The sequence below is a fragment of the Patagioenas fasciata genome, chromosome 7 (assembly GCF_037038585.1).
Source record: "Patagioenas fasciata isolate bPatFas1 chromosome 7, bPatFas1.hap1, whole genome shotgun sequence".
NCBI lineage: Eukaryota > Metazoa > Chordata > Aves > Columbiformes > Columbidae > Patagioenas > Patagioenas fasciata.
The window spans coordinates 16,966,633-16,987,559 of record NC_092526.1 but is presented as its reverse complement, the minus strand read 5'-3'; the positions used below and the strand labels follow the sequence as shown (position 1 = coordinate 16,987,559).

General features: G+C 50.5%; 1 protein-coding gene across 1 annotated transcript; it reads right to left on the bottom strand.

Moving 5' to 3' along the window:
• Nucleotides 1-309: 309 nt before the first annotated feature.
• Nucleotides 310-20,432, bottom strand: ARPC2 (actin related protein 2/3 complex subunit 2). Its single transcript, XM_065840830.2, has 10 exons — nt 20,240-20,432; nt 10,581-10,615; nt 9,453-9,565; nt 7,531-7,576; nt 6,769-6,955; nt 6,242-6,335; nt 3,766-3,892; nt 2,233-2,333; nt 1,647-1,747; nt 310-749 (listed from the first exon to the last, which is right to left on the bottom strand). The coding sequence occupies exons 1-10, from the start codon at nt 20,311-20,313 to the stop codon at nt 725-727; spliced, it is 903 nt and encodes a 300-aa protein (XP_065696902.1). The 5' UTR covers nt 20,314-20,432; the 3' UTR covers nt 310-724.
• Between the last annotated feature and the right edge of the window lie 495 nt (nt 20,433-20,927).

The window sequence follows — 20,927 nt, the reverse complement described above, 5'->3', positions numbered from 1 at the left end:
AGACAGAGATGCCCCCATCTGACCTCTGCCTGTTAGGGGGAGTTAGGGGGCCAGGGGAGGAGGGAGGTGTGCATATTGTGAGCTGAGGGTAGGGGAATCCTGGTCTGTGCACCCCAGGAGTTTCCCAACACAAGGCTGCTTGCTCCTAGACCTTGGCACAGCAACCTCCCACTTCAGCCCCCCCAAGACAGAGACTACCAGAAGGAATTGGCTTTGGGATACAGTAATTATCCTCCTTGCACCTGTCACTCCAAACACCCCTTCTAGGGCAAGGCCACATGCAGTGACAAGTCAAAGTCCCACAGCCCCTTAAGATAGAAAGATCTCCTTTATTAATGAACCCCAACAGTATTTCTTCAGATACAGGAGTTTTGAACTCAAATACTCAGAGTAAAACGAGTTAATATTGCATTATTCTTGTAAGAAATACTGCAACTTATTTCCGGTAACATATTGCAAAGCGAAACAGCTAGAAAAGAAAAAAAATTAAAAAAGAAAAGAAATTAAGTCAATCAAACTGGAATTAAGGTTTTGTTTCTTGGAACGATCGAGTCCTCGCAAGCACAGCTCGTTTCTGCAGATTACTTCCCAAACTGTCGTACAAACAGACCCCGATTGCTTGAATTCCTTATGAGCCCACAGAGGTGCAACATTAAAAGCTACAATTATCGGGTAGCAAGTGCCCCAGCCTTCGTCCTCCACAGCAGCCTCAGTGACCCCAGCATTAACGGGTTGTGAACGTCTTCCCCCTGAAAGGATGCAGAAAGAGGTCAGCACAGCCCCCGGTGCTGTTCCGGGGTGCCCCAGGGTGCCCACAGGGCTTTTGGTGGGGCACACACTCGTGCTGAGCTCTCAAAGCCAGGCAGGCACCACTGGTTCAGAGCTCACAGGCACCTGAGGCTGCAGAACCAGGTCATGGGGCTGTGGGGAGGGTTTGGTAGGTGGGACAACCCTCCTGCCCCGGAGCAGAATGCAAAAGGGACAGCTAGGGCACACTGAAAAAACAATACACCAAGGAGCTCTGGGGTCAGCTGGGGGTAAAGAACCTGAGGGAACCGTGTTCATGCAACTGCCCTCCTTCACCCACTTGGCTCTGGGCTGCCTTATTCACAAGAGGGAGCCAGTCAATCAGTGTGGTGGCCCAGGAGTGCTGTCCCCAGCCATCTGCTGGCCAAGTGCAGCCTGGGGCTCTGAGGAGCTGCAGAACCTGCTCCAGCACCCACAAACCCCCAGGACGGACCTGGCCACTCTCCCCCCTGAGCTGGAGCTGCCCCTAGAGCTGACCAGCATTAACAGGGGAAAAGCCCCATGAATGCTACCACAGGGTCAGGATGGACGACGGAGACACTGAGCTGACAAAGGACATGCCAGTACAGGGTGTACCAAAGACTCAATTCCTGCAGGGAATGTGCAAGGCAGTAAGCACTTGTGGTGGGCGGAGCACAGGGGTCCTGGGAGGCCAACACATCCAACCCAGGCAAGCACCTCTCTATGGAACACCCTTTTTCTCTCATCCCAGCACACCAGGGCCTGGTCTGGCCACAGCATCCCAGTCCCCCCTGGACCCCAGTATGTCAAAGCTCAGCAGGAGCAAGCTCGTGGCATGCAGAGAAGCCCAGAGGGCTGGGCTCCACTTCGCTACTCACGTGATTGTTTTCATTTCTTTCTTCTCTGCATCTGGACGGGCACGGTTCAGCACCTTGAGGAAATCCGATGTTTTTGCCCTCATACGCGTGTGAATATAGGCCTGTGTTTTATTACGAGAAAACAGGATCATGTCAGGATCCTGTCTTCATAGCTGAGATTTCAGGACATGGGGTAGGAACTACCTTTCTGCTCCCTGTTGGGAAAGTACCCAGCTCTGCACAGCCAGGTTCCTATGAGCAAAGTCCAGGAGACAACAGGGAAAGTTGCTGCCTGAGCCCAGGTCAAAGCCAGGTGTCTCTGAACAACTGCCCTCATTTCTGTTCCCAGAAAGGAAGGAAACCATACCCAAAAGGTAAAAATTCTATTTAACTGCTAGGATAGGAAACAAACACAAACTACCTGCACAAAAGAACAGGAAGAAGGTGATGATATATCACTTTTCACCCCTGCATGACTACTGGGGAGGGCAATGCCAGATCCTGGTAAGTTCTCAGGGGTCACCCCTGCTCCATGCTCCTCCCTCACAGCACCCAGGTTAGATGGGCCAAAGCCACCCTGTATCCCCCAGCCCCGTCCCCTCGGTACCTTCGAGCACTTGATGTGATAGTGCAGGTAGTCCCGGAATGTGTGGATCAGGTTTATGGTGTTGTCTCTGGCAGCAGCATTGGTGTGACGGGGAAACAGCACTAAAAGAAGAGGGTGACACCAACCATTAGAGCCTCCCGAGGGTACCAAAGGGCTTCAGGTTCCTCCAGTGCTGGAGGCTTCAGGGTGTGCTGCTCCAAGTGCCTACTGTGCTCCCTACAAAGAGCCCTTTTCTGTGGCACACACAAGATTAAGCAGCACTTGTGATTTTAAACACAGGGCTTAGCGGCGCTTTCCCACATCTCCCGCAGCAGCCCGGACACAGCCATGCACTCCGGAGAGTGCAGGCAAGGCCAAGTGCCAAGAAGTCAAAGAGCTGTAGGAAACTGCATGATGCTACTTCAGTGCTTTGGAGAAGCAAACAGAGGAGGGAGCTGGGAGGCAGACCAAGACGGCCAGGTAGCTCAAGTCATTTTGAGATCCAGTCTGCCCTCGCATCTTGAAATCAGTTGTGGATCTCTGCATGGCAGCTTGCTGACCCCATGACAGAGCCAGACTTGACTACTGCAGGGGCCCGGTGGCTTGTTCTTTCCACAGGCTGGTGCTGTGCTGAGCATCCCAGATCCAAGGGCTGAAAGACCTTTTTGTCTGCATGATTATCTCACCTGGGACTGTCAGATCAGTTAACAGGGAAATTGCATCTGGGCAAGAATGAAGTCTTGCTTGCTGTCCCAGACCTGCCATTAGACAGCCCTCCTGTCCCAACCCTGCCATTAGACAGCCTTCCCATAGCTGACGAGCTGCCCAAACCTCAGGGCACTGTTCCCAGCACAGGAGGAGGGCAGTGCAAACATCACCTTCACTTTCAGTGTCTGTGCTCCACCTCTGAGCTCCAAACTGCAGGAATCCTGGCCTGAGAGAGCTCAGTGGCGCATCCAACCATGACTCCCAATTTTTCTGGAAGAGACCCTTCCCTTTGAACAGGGTAGGGTTTGGACGACTCAGCTCAGCCCCCAGCATTGCTGCCCACAAGGAAGCAATTACTCTGCTGGCCAGCACCTCTGCAGGCACGGGCAAGTGGCTCATCAGAGATGGAAGCGTTTGGCCCTGAGCAGAGAGGCAGAACTGGAGAAGCAGAACTCACTGCCCTGCTCCTGCTCTTTGATCAGGCACTGCACAGGTGTCTGCAGCTGGACAAGCTACAAACACCCTCATGAGAAACCTCCCACAAGAACCAGCTTCCACAGTACCACAGCAAAGCAATCCTTCCCTTGCTCTCAAATGCTGAACTTATTTTTTTTGTAAGCAGACACTAAATGGCTCGTTGTCCACTGCCACACTCTCTTGCCCACAGCAGAGCTGAGGTGATGCGATACAGCATAGGCACAATGCAGAATGAAACTCCAGAGTCCCTTCAGCTCCCACTGACCCACTTGAACATCCAGGGAAGGTAAACTCCTTTCTGTTTTTCATGCAGCAGCAGGTACCTCTCACCCCTCCGAGTGTCCCCAAGCCTCAGAGCTGCCTGCTTACCAAAGGTGATGTAACCGATATTGTCGCCAACAGCTGCGTCTGTGTCTTTCAGCTCCAAGGGCGGCTCCCTGTGGCTGAAGAGCACCTGTGGGGCTGTGTGACTGGCCCGGCGACCTTCCTTGAACTCCTAAACAAGACAGAGTGAAGCTGAGTCCCACTACAACACTACAAGAAAGCAAATGGGGTTTCCTCACTCCCACAGGGCCAGTGAGCAGGAGGTTTCCCAGCTTTCCCTGAATAGGCTGAGTTCATCAGGCCAAACCTCTGCAAAACAATCCTTTTTCCCAGCAAAACCAGACCAAGATGCAAGCTGTCCCAGGTTTACACGTGGCCCTAGCACAGCCCCTCAGCTGGGGTGGCTTTCAGCATCACAGTTCTTGCCAGGGGTGTTTTGTGGGACGCCTCAGTCTGAGCAAGTACCTGAGACAGAACAGCTCCTGCCAGAAAGTCAACACCATCAATGCTTCCAGCAAAAACGGGCAGTGCCCATCACCCCAGATGAAAGGAAATTCTCAGAAAGGGCTAGGGTCTCCATCACATCTACCATAAAGGCATCTAGAGGGTTTGAAATTTGTGGCCAAACTTGCTCCTCCTAATGCTTCTCTGCACCTTGAAATAACACCTCCAGGCAGGGAGATCCCTTCTGACAGGGAACCTGTCTGACAGCAGCACAACCTTCCCCTCACATGAAATGAACTGGCTCTGCATTTCAGGAATTTTAAGGACTGTCCAGGCACCATGTCCCTGTCCCAAGGCAGGGCAGCCTCCCTGACCCCCAGCCCAACCCACACATCATCAGCCACCCTCAGCCTCTCCTCCCTTCTGAGCACAGCTCACCCTGGCAAGGGCCAAGGCATCCGTGTCCATTTTAAAGAACTGAGTAGCTCACTGGGGTTTCCTTAATGAAACACTTAGCTTGCACTTCTGCTTGCTTATGCCAGAGAGGGAAATTGTTCAAATGGCTCCACTGGTTAGTTAATGGTGAGAGATTTTCTCCATGAGAGCCCAGATGAGCAGCCACCATGCCGACTGGGCTGCGTTACGCAAGAGCAATAGCTGGAGGGAAGCCAGCGTGACTCAGAGTGGAAATTCTTGTGGCTGGGCAGGAACAGGGTTTGCTGCTGTTAAAAACCAATATATTGGGACATGGAGACTCTGGGATAGCCGCTGCCTTGACATCCTGGCACCTCCCTGAAAGCCTCACAAACCCCATTTTGTTCACCTCATGCCTCCATCCCTGTTTTAAAACTCCAGGCTATAGGATATGCTGGTGAGGAAAAGCACAAAGCCAGAGCAGATGCCCTGCCCATAGCCAAAGGACACAGAGATCAGAGCTATGAAATAAGACTCCCATCACAACATGATCTGTTCTTATGATCTCCAACACAGGTAAACTGGTATCCAGCAAACTGGGCCAGTAACTTGCTGTCCACAAGCCTGTCAGCAGCACGGCCTGGCACCCCTGAATGGATACGCTAAAGCTCTCCTAGCCCTGGAATGCCTTGTGGGGCCCTGTTTCATGGCCATGCCGATGCAGAAGGCTTCCCAGGTGCTTCAGCAGACACAGGGTGAGCTACACGGGCCAACAACATGGATGAACACAGGTACCAGCACACACCAAGCCTTCCCCAGCTGTGAGTAAATGTCTCAATCTCCACAGGCTCTGCGCCGTCACTAACAGACATACAAAGTGTTTACTACAGGCCTCTGAATGCTTCCCGGCTAAACAGCAGTTGCAAAGGGTAGCTGAGTCTAGAAGTACTTGGCATTATTATGATTGATTCAAGCCTGCAAACCAAGCAAACTCATAGCTTTGAAAAGCTTGAATTCGAGAGCCCATTGTGGCATGTGAGAGCAGCTACACTGAGGTGCTGAGTCTCTGTACCATTTGAGCATTAGCAGGAGCAAACTTCAAAATGAAGACAACTCTCAGCACCATCGCAGGCATGGCACAACATGGCCTCACCCCTCCTGCTCCCTCTACAGCAGGGGTGTCAAACTCATTGTCACCGGTGGCCACATCAGCCTCGTGATTGTCTTCAAAGGGCCGAATGTAATTGTAGGACTGTATAAACGTGGAAGTAGTTTGACACCCCTGATCTAAAGCCTCCACACCATGTTCAGCTCCTCGGCTGGTTGGAGATCCCTACAGCACAGCCAGCTGCACTGCAGGGCCTCAAGGTAGTTACTGAAGTATTCATGGTGCTTCTAATCTGTAACACGTTTGATTGCCTGTATGAGCAAGACCATCGATGATTAACATGCCAACACAAGAGCCTGGATTGGAAAATACATATGCTTATTAGGGTGGTTCTTCCATCCCAGTGCAGCCCAGAGCCTTGCAAAGCACTTATGTGCATTGAACCACCTGTGAGCTCACTTCAGCCCAACATCTCTTTGCTTGGCAATGCTGCTTCAAGCAAGAAGGCATCTGAATTGAGGACCAGACCTTTTCCCTGTAATTCAGTTTCCGTACCTGCATAAACACCTTTCCGATCACCACGTCATCGTCATCCTTAAATACCGTGCTGAACACAACCGTGACGCGGTCCTTTTTTGCCTCGACATACCTGCAGATGGGTGTGAGAGCAAAACTCAGTTGTGAACAGGAGCTAAGTAGTACAAGAGGATGAGGAAGCAACTGCATAACAAGGTCAAGGAGATACAACCACCATTCACAGGCCTGGCTGCTGAAGACTTTCCCTCCCCTGAGACAGTATTTACAGGGAGCAAAACATTTCTGTTGAGAGTGGCTGGTTCCTCTCCTGCACGCAGCCACAAGTTCTGCCACTAATGGACACTCTTGCATAACTTCCCTGCAGCTTGAGGGATGAGCACTATCCTCACTGGATACTTCTGACAGCCTAGGACAGGACCTTATTACCCTGACGAAGTAGGGAGCAGTAAGATTTCCTGGCTTTCCACCACAACCTACAGCTGTAAGCAGGAGCAGAGTGTACTGACAGCTCTCCAGCTCCCGTGCTGCTCAGTTTAAAAACTTACATTGTCTCATCGTCCCTGTAGTGGATGACGGCTCTCTTTTCTCCTTCTTTGCCCTCTTCTTGGAATTTGAAATATTTCTCAAAGACCGAAGCAAAGCAATTGCGCTTCAACATGCCAGCTTGGTGCACGATAGCATCCTTGTCTGCGGGAAGGTTCTCCAGGTCGTAGAGCAAAGAGACATTGTAACCTGGGGAGGGACAGCCACTAACCTTAATAATCTAAATAAGGCCTTAATGAAGCCAGAGACATTTTCTGGAAAGAGACATCTACAGTCCAACCTTTGCCTTAAGCCCTCCCAAAAGCCCCAGGGGTGAGTGTTTCCCACTCCAAGCATCACCAGAAGCCATGCCTGAATTCGGCACGTGGCCATGGCAACACTCCTGGGGCTCTTTACCCAGCTCCCAGACACACGTGCTGGCTGAGCTGCTCCCAAGTTTTTGCACTGAGTAGGAAGAGATGCTGTCACAGGTAACCATGGTTTTCCCGTGTTTGACAAAGCATCTTTGAGAAGAACAAAGATCCCAACTGTGAGGAACAGAAGTTTCCCAGAGGAGGGCTGCACCAAGAATTACAGCTTGTGCTGCAAGCTACTTCACCCTGATGTACCTGAGCCACCTTTTAAATTGCCATTCATTGTAACAGTGAGCCCCAGGTATCAAGATCTTGAAATGCAGCCTTCATTTGAGCATTTCTGAGGCGACTTAAGTTATTCGGGAATTGCATTCACACACACACACAGAGCAAATGTTATCACAAGGTTACCTGATTCAGGATTTACCAAGTAGTTTCCATAGACTTTCTTCAATACCTAGGAACAAAATTAAACATTGAGAGCATAAGCTATCAGAGTTGTTTCCTCCTGCACAGCCCACACCATGTTCAGTCTCCATTTAGAAACATAAAACTACAGCATCTGCCTCCCATAGTCTAAGTGAATGTGGACAAATGTTAACTCATTGGCTTCTGCTATTATTGGTTGCTCTTGCTCTAGGCAGAGCTTCCTGAACCCCACTGACAGGGGATGTGCTGCAGGACAGGACTCAAAACTGGAACTTTTAAAAGTTCTTGCTAGTCTTGAACTTGTGCAGAGAAGAAAACCCCTTCCATACACCTCATCCCTTCAAAGGAGAACTGTCAGTAGAGCATGACACAACAGATTTGAGGGCTACAACCCTTCTTCCCATCCAAAGGCAGATGCAAAGCATGTCCTGCCCATCTCTTTGTGGGAAGGCAAGTTCAGAGCTGGGGACAGGCTCAGTATAGCTTGGCAATTGCCCACCGTGTTTCAGTCTATTGCACGGGACAGATGGGGATAGAGAGGAGACTGCCAGGCAGCTTGGATGCCTCCCAGAAGCAGAGCCGCCTACAGCACAGCAAAAAACCTTTCTTCAAACACAATCACTGCTGAATTTTACATCAATGGCAATTTTCAACTGAGCCATAGCTCTGTGTCAATGAGGGGGCCGGGAACAGGAGGTATTTCACAGAGAAGAACACAACAATGCTGTGGCAGAACTAGCCCTCCTGGGATGACACCCACTACCACAGAGAGATGCTTAGCATGATCTCTGCATGCTAAAACCTCCTCTTAGCAGAAACCTTGCCTGTCTGCAGCAGCCCAGGGTGATCCTCTACCCCAGCAGGAATCCTGCTTTGCACTCCTCACAGTGGGGTTTCACCACAGATGGAGTAGAAACAAGCCACATCATCCCCAGAGAAGCACAAAAAGCAACAGTTTGCTAACTGGTGATATAAAATGCAATTTATATTTAGTCACCACTCCCAAGGCAGTCGTGCAGAGATCCCATTTTCCTCTAAAAGCTTGGGAAGTTGCCTTCCACCACCACTGCTCCTAGAAAACTCTGCACACAGAAACCAGGAAAGCAGGACACTCAGCAAGAAACTATTTATTCTGACGTTGGTAGGTCTTGCAGCAACTTGCAGGAATTCACTTTGGGTTCAAATCGCCTGTTTCTCAACAGATTCACAATAAACTCATGGAGTAGTTTCCTTGTTTTCCTCCAAGGACAGGCACCCAGAGGCAAAAGCCTGCTGAAGAGCCTTAGGTGAACCCCATTTGCCACCACGCGTAGATTTGAAAACTGACTCAGGAACTGAGTCACACTTCCTCCTCGCCACCCAACCACAGCTCTGAGAGGCTTCTTGTTTCTACCATAAATGGCCCTCCCCAGTCCTGACCCACTCAACAGGAACTGAACCTGCCTCTTCACATAGCAGTGGCAAAAAGGGAACCAGCCTGCAGATCAAGCAGGAGCCCATCACTCGCTCTCAAGCTAGAGTCAGGAGAGAAGCAGCAGGGGACTCCAGATGTGTCTTGGTGCCTTCCTTCACTCATGGGCTAAGGACATCAGTCAGGGAAACTATTTCTATATGGTCAGGCCTCACACTTCTTTGGACTTTAAAAATTAGTGGTGCCTTTTGCCTTTCAGGCTGTATGGTCATATAAGATGACTTCTCATTCATAAGAGAGTGTGAACACACTTTGTTCTTGTCTTCCAGCAAGGTGAGACTCCTGGCTGGCACAGGGCTGCTCCTTTGACCAGCGTGAGATGGGAGCACAGATGCTTCTTTCAGGGTTAAACATTAGATCCATCAATATCACAAGGACACTGCCCACGCTAAGACAGTATTTGTAGGCTCAAGGTCCAGAGATGCTCACTCACCTCATCAGCACCATGTTCCTGGAGTTCCTTGTAGAATTTCAGAGAAATACTGACCATCACTTTTGTCTTGTCTCCATTGGGATTTGATATATGGTAAAGGACTCCATCGAAGTCTATGAAACAAGCAAGAGAAACGTGAGGGAAGAGGAACCAGCTCCTACCTCTGAGGAAGGTTTTCCTTACGTGTTCTAGGAACTTCATAAAGTGACCCTGTTTCTCTTGGTCCAGCCCTCACGTGTACACCAAGAGAGAACTTCATAATAAAGTGGCAATATCATGTAGGGAGACCTGCTATCAATTCAAAGTGCTGAAACAGTTTTGACACCTGCCCATCACAGAAAGCTTTAGTCTAGTGTCATTTAGCATCCCTGTTAAATCTGCTGGTGCTCAACACAGGAGGATACAAACACACAGAGACAGGAGCCTTCTGGATGGCCAGCACAGAAAGTGACTGATGTGCCCAGTGGACCAAAGCTGCTGCCTGGAGGAGAAAACGTCTCTGCCAGCAAAGGCAGTTCAGACACTGTCTGCTGAGACAGCTTCCACTTCACTGCAGAGTGGGCAGGGAGGGCAAGAGGCAGGGAAAGGCAACCCTCCAGCTATCTAGCAAGCTCCGCTTCCCCATGGAGCCCTGTAGCTTACAGAGCTTCTTGATAACAGAAGCAAAAAATCAGTTGCTGAATGAACACTTGAACTTCCTTGGCACTTCTCATCCTGGAGAGCACACTGCAGGCAATGAATTCATCTTGCCTGTCACCTCGAGCCAGCTTTCTAACAACCCAAACCAGATGGTGCTAAAGACCTAATAACAAGGCCAGGACTGGAGAACAGGCAAGGTAAAAGAGAAGGGCTGCATAGCACACTCACACCAAACAAAGCGCGGCCACCACCACTCCATTCACCGCTGTGGGGAAAGTCCCAGGGAAGGCGGATGGACAGAAAACAGTGGGGCAGCCAACAAAGCCTCAGCTCTGGGGACACTGCAGGGTGTCTACACCGTCTGCCCCTGTGCGGCTCTCCTCCCCCTGCAGGGGTCCTGGGTGAATTTGGGCACACCAGGCATAACCATGGGCAGACCACTCAAGCCAGTCCTTTTTTCAGAGAAGCCTAGAGAGCCATGGGGCTTACCTGCAAATGTTACTTCTACTGCCTCTGGTTTATTCCTAAAAAGCAAAGGAAAAAAAGGAGGCAAATGAGAACTCAGACAGCAGTCTCCAAGCTGTGAAGAAAATAGGATTAATTTCTAATGCCTTATTTCTCACAAGCAGCTCTACCTGAAAACTGTTTTAACTCCAGCTGTTCAACTAGCAGATCACCTTTGACAAGTTGTAAATGTCTGAGAAAGCTACTTGTCACTAAGGAGTTTGTTTTAACAAGCGCATTCTCTGTACAGAGCAGCCACGATACCAGTTCAGGAAGAGAAGCTCTTTTGCCAGTTCCTGCGATACCAGTTCATGGAAGGCACTCAGAGGTTGAGCAATCCTTCCCAACATGGTGCCCCACCACCATCACAACAACTCTGCAAACACGCTGATATAACTCACCTGCAGAGAAGACTCCTTGTTCAAGTTCAGGGCTAGGAGAAAACTACATAAGGAAACTTGCCAGATGTGCATTTCATCCTGGCCTGCCACATCCCTTCTGAAAATCCCCAACGCTTTGCCAGCTACCTCTGCACGAAAAACCACAGGTCTGGGTTTGCCCCAACACTGCCCAGTGTTTTCTTCGGGATCCCTGATCAGCAACAAGAGCACCTCACGAGCCAAAGGCACATCACTTCTCAGGCTGTGGGTATGAAGATCTAACAACATCTTAACTGACCCTATTTGCCAGTTTGGCCATGATCTCTAGAAGAGTAGGATCCTGTGAAAGATCTAACTGTTTCTGAAAGGTTATTTTGTTTGGACTGGCTCTATGTAACTGCTTTGGTAGCTCCAAGGGAACTGATATTAACAGGTCATTCTCCAACAGGGAACAATGCAAAGGTACCTCCACTGCTGAGAGCAGGGGTAGAAAATGAGAACAGGATAAAAATGCCAGTCCATTACTGTTGTTTCACAGCATATCTCGGCTCACTTGAAAAGTGGCTGGTATTAAACAGAATATAGGCTAATGATGCTGCTAGCAGAAATCTAGCCTGTAGAAAAGTTAATTCACACCCATGTGAACCAATGTACTGAAATAACTCCCCAAACCAAAGCCAGCGTGTTGAGGCAACCTTGTGCTCTCAATGATGCTGCTGCGGTCCAGAGAACAACAGGGGGGTGGGGTGTGTTTTTTTGTTTTGTTTTTTGGATTTTTTTTGGGCTATCAGAAAGCAATGTTCTTACTTTTTTTTTTTTTTTTTTCTGCAGACAGCCTCAGGAATGATCATGATGTGCTAAAACTCCTGATGGGCAATGCAGGGAGACCAAGGCACTGAACAGCACTGATATCAGGCTGTGTACCAGGTCAACAACATTTCACTTGCATGGGAAGGGAAGAATTAACCCCCCACTGGAGATCCTAAGTGGAAACAAGGAGGTGTTGCTGCTTCTTGAAAGCTATTAGCTGTGAAAAGCAACAGCCCTTTTTCTTGGGAGGTTGAAGAGCCTCTGTCTTTTGTGCTGCATTGCTGAAGACAAAAAGTACACACTTGAAAGAAGCAGTAGGAGTCACCCAAGGCAGGTCCTGTCGTTTAAGAGCTGAGCCAGCCACCTGCGACCTCTCTCACTCTCATCTTCCCTTTCCAGACGGGCCTGAGCTGGAGGCTCAGAGGGTATCCCTGGCTGTGTATTTAACTTGGGGTCTTGGAAAGGGGAACAATTCCCCAAGCCACATCCAAGCCACTTCTGCTCACCGAGGACGACTCAGAGCAGAGATGAGAGAAAATCCCACTGATCCCACTCAGTCAGTCGATGCAGACACGTTCTTCTTTCAGAGCACTACACTCAGACTTGGGAATCAGCTTGGATGGCAGTATAAATTTTTACAAAAAAAGAAATCTATGTAGGAAGATTTAAAGATAGCACAGCCAGGCACACGACAGCTAGGAATATTAAAGAGGACGCATCCTTAAACCTTGGTTCCGGCTTCTCAGAGTTACACCATTCAAACCTCAATCCCCCCACACACGGAGCTGATGCCTCTCAGAGCCCCAGTTCCCAGCAGAGCCTCCAAACAACACAGGGAAACAACCACCAGCCAGCGGGCACTGGTGTGGTTTTGCCAAGGAAGATCCCCTGCTTGCTTGCCCAGTATCCCAGGGGATGGCAGGAAGATCACTTGTCATGTTATTTAAGAAACCATGCGAGCCCATGTACCCAAAGTCAGTTAATGGCTCTGCATGACAGCCTTTGTTCTGCACACAAAAGCTTACAGCTGACACAGCCCCATTTTTTAACCTTTCATCACACAAGTATGATTTCTTAGAGAAGTTATTTTAACACCAGTTTCCCAAGTGGCTCAGTTCTCGTCCTTGGGAATGGCAAGGAGGGGAGATATTGAAGGGAAAAGCAGGTAACTGGGCAGAACTTTGGGTGCTGAATATTTAACCGCTTCCCAGCAGACAGCCTCAGCGAAGCGAGTGCTCACGTGAGCTGCATACAGAGCTCTCACAGCCACGCTGGCCTCATCATCTGCTGCAGCGTGGTTCTTCTGCCTCGTATGACACACACCTAAGTAACCCAGGCCTGGCCTGGCCCAGGGGAGGACAGGGAAGGGCACCAGAAATGTGGCTGGGAGTGAAGCGAGCTCTCTTAGCCCTTCACAGTTCAATAGCTTAACAACCCCAAAGTTTAAAGTGCATCTATTTATTTCTCTGGCTAACCTCACCAAAACCATCCTGGCTATTTAAAACATTTCTACAACAGAAAAAAAAAAAAATCACCCCTTTGCTATCTGAATTGTTGTTTCCCCATGAGAAAGTCCCCAGGCAGAAGCAAGAGCTCTCTCCTCCAGCTTCCCATGGTTTCTGGATGAGTGACAGCACCCCAGGTCACACACACGCGATTGCTTCCCCTCGACCTCCCACCAACAGAAATCGTAGCGGGGATGTGCCCAACACCCCGCCAAGGTACAGTGATGTTCTCTCCTTGTTTAGCCCTCCCAGCCTGCCCCACTTTCCTGTGGGTAAAGGGTTTGCACAGGGAATGCATAGCAGGCCTGGGAGAGGGGCTGCACTGCTGCAGGGTTGGTACCAGTTACTGTCAGGTTACTGGCACGATCCCCAATTGCTCTGTCTGGTCTAGCATGCTCTGGCATTACTTGCCTCCACAACAAGACCCATCCACACCCGTAGCAAGAATCGGTAGTTCAGCAGCTCGGCACAGAGTAACTGCAAATGCCAGCCATCCTTTTCACATTTTATCTTGAAGCAGGGCTCTGGGCAGCTGGGAGCTCATTTGGGGTTCACTTTCACCCCTCATTCAAGTCTCCAAGAACCAGACTAAGCCCAGCTACGCTCAGAGGACTTTAGACAGTACAGCCAATCTGCTCCCAAGGCAAGGAGCTGCCGTGACCCCTGCAAGATCCTTACCACCAATGCTACCTGAACCACAACCTTCCCCAGCAACCTTCCCTGTTTGCTACCGTGTGCCCAGAATGGACAATAAAACCAGCTCATACCGGGAATAACTGAGATGGCTCCTCTCTGCACTAAACACCGAATCCAGACCAGACGTTTCTGCAAAATCCTACCTGAACTCAGATGATAAAATGGCAGCTGCTCTAAGCAGCGGTCCATTTTCTGATAACACTTATCAGGTTTGGAGTCAAATCCCCACCAAATCCCATCTGCCCTCTGTTCATAACAATAAAAGACCTTGCCCGCATTCTTGCTATTCATCTCCAGATGGCTCCTACACTGTCTATCTAATACAAAGCCAGCTCCAAGTCAGATTTTTCACCCTGGCAGAACATCCACGAAGAGCCACAGCGCCTGCGGAGAGACGCCAGCGAGCACTTAAGAGCAACAGCAAATCTTTTTTTCTGACAGCATTTCCTCAATTTTGACTCGGACAACTTCCAAACTTCCCGCTTCATTCTCAGGCCATGGAGGCTCTTAGCCATATGTTACAACAAATTTGAGAACAGAAGAACGAACACTAATTATACAGAGTCCTCATCTTCTGTATTAAACAGACTTAAATGCAAACTTGGCTGACAAAATCATCTCCTACATCACAATTAAGGCCTGTACCCAGTAAAGGAGGATGGCAATTATTTTAAAAGCTGCAGGCACACAAAAATTCTAATCTCTTGCCCCAGAGGAGAAGGGCGGGGGTGGGGAAAGAAAGGGGGTATTTCAAAGCTTAAAGCTCTGAACAGAGCTTTCAGATCACCAAGCTGACACACAGTTTGGAGAGAGAGAGCCAGATTCCACGTCAGACTGCAGGTTCTCACTACGGAAAGGTCACCCCAATAAAAAAAATTACGAGCAATGTCTAAAATTATCTGAACAGTTCCTCCACTCTTGCGTCCCGCTCAGCTAACAAAAGCTACTCTGCGTAAGCTGCGGGAGCGTAAGAAATCAAAGAGCTCCCATAGCTCTGGCAGCACACCCACAGGACCTTGAGCAGGAGTACTCCATCAGAGTGATGCTGAGAGCCATACAGCAGCCCCCATGCACGCTGATTCTCCTCTTGATGACTGAGCTTCCCACTCCCAGAGGCAGGGCAGCCTGGAGAAGCCTGGATAGCAGCAACATGTTGGGATTCTCCATGGACAAAGCACAGGCTGACCCCACAGTGCAGCACAGGTATGGGCAGGTCCGATTCTGGACAGGTCTTTGCCCTGTGTGTCCGCTGCTGGAGTGATCCCACACTGTGACGAGTCTCTGGGGAAGAGCCTCATTTTGCACACACCATCCGCTGTGGCTCACATTCGCTGTACAGTGACTGACACGCACTCTTCTGTGGTGTCAAGGACTGGTGGCTGCAGTGAGAAACATTCTCAGAGGATAATACAGAGCAGGCCCCTGAAAACTGAGGCTGGAGCAGTGACAGAACAACCTGCAAAAGCCTAACACTTCCCTCCTGTTCCCTGCGCTATTGCTCGAAATCAGAACATTGCCTAGCTCCAGGCAGAGCTAGTTTGCGATCCACCCTCAACGCAAAGTCACCTTCTCTGATGGCTGAAGCCAGGTGTGTCTTGGCAGCCCAGGAGCTATGCTCTAACACGTACAGTGTGTTCTAGTGAACGAGAACAGCCAAGGTTTACCACTAGTGTCACCCATGTCAGGCTGAACCCAGGGCTACCACTTTCTGCCATCACATCACCCAAGCATTCCTCAGAGTCAGGCAGTTGGGTTTCAGCAGGTGAGGTCGTGCTGGGGGAGATGTGAGATGTGTGGCTCCAGGCTGCGCTGGAGAGGACACTGAGCCAGCACCTGATACTGCTGCTGAAGGAAGGAGATCTGCCATGGTAGGCAGTCTTCACACAATGAATGGGATGAGGAAACTTCTCTGAGCTAAAAATACCCAATTTTGTCTGTTTAACTTGAACCTAGGTCACTTCCCCAATCCTGCTTCCCATGCAGCCATAGAAATGCTCGGGTCAGCAAGCGGGGGGGGTGGCAGAAGAGCAATCCCTGTTTTCAGTGGGGCCGCTGAGCTCCCTTGAAGCACCAGAGCCACAGGCTGTCACGGCTGCTCACACAGGGAGTTTCTCAGTGGCACCCGGCAGGACCAACAGATCTTTTACCCTACCAGCATGCCTGACAACCTCCAGATGCTCCTCAGTCTCCCCACGGTGAACTCACTTTGCGTGTTACATCAGGAACACAAAGTTCACGCTACCCGGTGTCACCCAGCGCTCGGCCTCCCTGTCTGTGCAGCTCAGATCTGCAGCCAACAAGCACCAAAGTGACCACAGATGGGAAACACCATAAAGCAGCTTCTGCCCAGCTCCCCAACAGCTGACAGGAACCATTCTGCATCAGGGAAGTTCAAGCTTCAGCTGTTCTCCCATGTAGCTAATAGTAATGAAGCTCTGCAGATCTGTACCTACACAGGGCTGTAAAGAAACCAAAGATTTGAGATACTCTTCCCTCCACCCCCAACTAAGGGAGAAGGCATGCTGTTCTCCAGCTATGCAAATTTGTTTTCTATTGCACAGTGGGTAAATACTAAGTGACAGTTTGAGGTAGATGACTAATTTACCAAAGATTTAGGGCAAGCTATGTATGGCTAGAAAACTAAACCCTGTGAGTGAAGCCCTATGCCACACTTTCACTGACTTCAGTTAAATTACAGCAGGACAGAACTGGACAGCAAAACTGTTTTGGAAGGTTGTTCTTCCCTGTGTTAAACAGAACAAGTATTCACCAGATGCAGAAGATAATAACCAAAAGGTTTTACACTTAATTTTTTTTTTCCTGTCTGTGCGGTTAGCAAAGGGAAGTATCGGTGAGAAACAAAATCTTTGAACTGGTAGAGCTCACCCCCTCACATCACGTTTCGATCAGACTAGAGTGTGATTCCCGCTTCTAGGCAACTTCTCAAGTCAAAATGAAGTAGTCAAAAGTTTATGAAACAGTTTATTCTCCTGACACTCACAAAAGTTCCTGAACTGCCTCATTTCCTACCAATCAGGTATTGCCCCACTGCAACAGTTCAATGCTTGAAAGATTCAGCCGCAAATTCCTAACTCAAGTTGTTTCAACAGATTCTGGTAGTTTCAGGTCTTTTAAAAAAAAAAGTGTTTAGTTTAAGGAAATTGATTTAAAAACAATAAATTACATTATAAAATAATAATTAAAAAAAATCAGATGCATTGAAGTCCACTACCTGTCATGACCTTGATCTAAATGCCAGTCTTCAGTGGTGGCTGTCCAAGGAGGCGAGATCTCCATGGGTGTTGCCCACAAAAAATTTGGAATTATTGTACTAATGTGTGGACTCTGCCAAGCCCCAAGAACCTTGTCAAGAGAAGACTTAGACATGGATTAGGCCCTGCCTTGAGTGCTGACATCTGTCTGCAGCCTTCCAAGGCACCTTGCACATTTGGAACTCCAGAGGCAGATGATGGATCTCCACACAGAGTGTATTTTGACATGTATGACTATAATGTTACAAGCAGTTATTAGCTCCAAATTCTAAATATGACCTAGTTCTATATGACACACTAAAATATGAAGAGCCTCTCACCTGATGGTCCAGGAAAGGTCTGCAGGGAGCCTATTGGATCCTGGCCACAGTGCAGCCACTGAACCAGAGGGGAGTGGCACAGTGCATGTCCCAGAACAAGTCTCTGATACAGGATTTGGAAACAAACCCCGCACTGCCCCACTCCCAGGCTGCCACTGAAGCCACCAGGCACACCTGGCTCTGGGACAACGCCTACAGACAAATCTGTGCATTGCATCTGCCCCACTCCTGGTTTAGAGCAAATAACTCAAACTCAACTCTGCCCAAGTGTCCAGACTCACTTCTGCCAGACACTGGATCCTCAAGGCCTGATGTTGCCCTGACTGTCCTGTGTCCATCCCCAAGATGTACCCTGGGCAAACTTGACAAAATAGTGAAATATAGGAAATTCCCTTTTGCCTACCAGGCTCAGTGGCACAGGAATGACACCAGAACTGTGGGGGGAAAATAAATTTCACATTAATAAAAATTGCATAACACCCATTCCCTAAAAGACCTGAAACCAAGAGAGAAAAAGGAAAAACCCACAAACATCTCCCTCCATATCTCAAACATTTGCCTCCGCCCTGCACAGAAGAAAATACAGAAGTAAATAACTTCCTCTTCACCAGCAACACAGTCAAGACACAAAGCTTATCTAGAAATGACATCTAAAGAAAACAACAAGCCATAGACAAGAGGCAGAAGCAGAGCACTATCAGCTGCAGTAAGGGCAAAAATTGATCCAGGAACAATCGGTACGCCAGGCAAGTGTGCTGATGCAGAAGCGAGGAAGCTTTGCTACACAGCAAAATGGAAACTTCACAGGTCTGCAGGCTGGTGCAGAGCAAGCAAACGCAGCTCTGATCGCACAGAGATGAGGTTTCAAGGTGCTTCTAAACCCACAAACTGCCACCTCCACATTTACACCAATGCAGGGACACATACACATTCTCTCCAGGAGAAGAAGTGCCTCAGTACACACTTGTGATGAATGAGCATTTTTGACACACACTGTTCATCTCTGTACACATAGTATTTTCTAAAGGATGCAGCTACAACCCCATAGTGGTCACCTGAGAGTTTTCTCTTCCCACTGTGCTGCCTGTGCTTTGAGGAAACCTGTTGCACTAAATGATCAGGCTCCAGAAGAATAAAAAGCCTGCAAGCAGCTGGGCTATCCCACAAGGCAATGTAGCCTGCGAGGTTATTTTATGAAAACAAACAAACAAACAAACAAAAAACCACAACCAACCAAACAACCAACCAAAGAAAACCAACAAACTCAAGCAAGAAGTCAACTGAGGGGGGAAAAGCAGAGGAAATGGCCTCTGCCAAAGTCTGCACACAAATGTCTGAAAGCTTCAAAAGCCCTTGGAGAGAAAGGTGACACAGAGAACACACCTGCTGATGGGATCCCTTCCCAGAGCAGCCTGGGCCCTGCCCTTAGAGGCACCAGGGCAAGCTCCACCCCAGAGATAACACCATTGGGCTTTCCTTCTTGAGGCTTTGTCTTGGTACAAAGGTGCCCGGCATCACCCCAGCCAGCAGACAGCGCAGTGAGCCCACAGGTAGCTCAGCGGCAGATAAGGACATTTATATGAAGGGACTCTCTTCCAAGTTAAGCTGTGCTCAAATAAGCACCTTTACAGCCCTGGTGCAACACAGTAAATCCCCAGGGACTGAACTGTCCCAGCCAAAGATACAGAGGCAAACCAATGCCCAGCACAGCCCCCAAGGCCAGGACACCCACCAGGCTGTCACCAGGGGCCCTGACACAGCTGTGGGCCTGCATCCCCCCTGCTCAGGAAAGTAAAGGGAGGCAGGCTTGGATCTCCTCCCCACCCTCAAAGCAAAAAGCTGAGAACAGGCTGCACACACAGGCTTCCTGTTCCTCAGCTCCCCCCACACATTCTGTACCAGTGCTGGCATCACGCTGGGCCTGTTCTGATGAAGGCTGCTTTAACCAAAACAAACATCTCTGCAAATCTACTTTCCCAACTCACTCTCCTCCAGCTCTGCAGTATTGAGGCAGGCTAAGGGTGCAATCTCCAACACCTTCTCCAGCTCCCTACTCCTTCTCCAGGTCTCTACACTGCCCTGGCACTAACCACCCCATCAAACCCTGCTCCCCTCTTCAATTCTATCTGTCTGACTATGCTCCCTTATTCTTGGGGTCTTCACTCTGCTCACCCTCTACTCAACTCCACAGCCCACGGCTCAGTTACCCGGGCCCAGCCCACCCTCCCCCAGTACCCACCCCACTCCCAGCCCCGTCACCCTGCACACTGCCATTCTGTCCCCACTCTGCCCTCCTTGCTCCCCAGGCTCCCATCCTACTCCAGTGCCACCCCCATCATTCTCCAGGCCCCCATACTGTCTTGTCACCATCCCTCCTAGCACAGCCCCATCATCCCCCAGCCCCCATCCTGACCCTTTATCAGCACCTCCAGCCCAGCCGCTCCATCCCCCGGCCCCCACCCTGTATCGGTGTTCCCCCCGACCCCCTCTTCCCCCGGGCCCCTATCCTGCACCAGCACTACCCACCAGGCCCTCCCCTCTGCCAGGTCCGACCCATCCGTCCTGGCACAGCCCTGTCCCCGCCAGCCTGAGCCAGCGGCCCCGGCTCGGCCCCGCCGCCCCCGTCCCCGCCCCGGTCAGGCCCGCCCCTGTCGTCCCTACCCGGCGGCCGCGCCCTCGAACTTGAGCGTGAGGGTCTCCTCAATGATGCGGTTGTTGACCTCGAGCAGGATCATGTCGGTGCCGGGGAGGGGAGGGGCTCTCAGGGGCCGAGGCCGGAGGGAGCCGAGCCCGCTGCGCGCACCGGGGACCCGCCCGAGCCTGCGCCGCCGCTTCCGCTCTCGCGCCTGCGCGTCACTTCCGCTTTCGACCGCGGCGGTGCCGGCAGGCGGTGGCGCGAGGGCGCCCGTCCCGCCCGCGCCCTCCGCGCTGACGTCAAGAGATGCCCCGCCCACCGGGCCGCGGTGGGGCCGGAGGAGAAGGGAGGAGAGGAGAGGAGAACGGGGGTGAAGGGAGGCGGCGCCGAAAACACCGGGAACCCCTAAAATGTGGAGAGTACGGGGAGAGGGGTTCCCCGGAGGGCTGGGTGTGCGCCTGGCTATGGGGGTCCCCTCAGCTGTGGGGGGCCCAGGGATATGGAGTGCGCCAGGGGCAGGGGTTTCCCCGAAAGTTTGGAGATGCCATGAGAGTTATGGGGTGCGCCTGGCGCATGGGCGTCCCCAAACGTGTGGAGATGCCCAGGGAAAAGGGGTAACCCAGGAAGATGCGAGTGTGCTCCAGAGCACGGGGTTCTGCTCAAGCACGGGGTGCTCCAGAGGAGTGGGGGTACCCGCAGGGGAAAGGGGTGTCC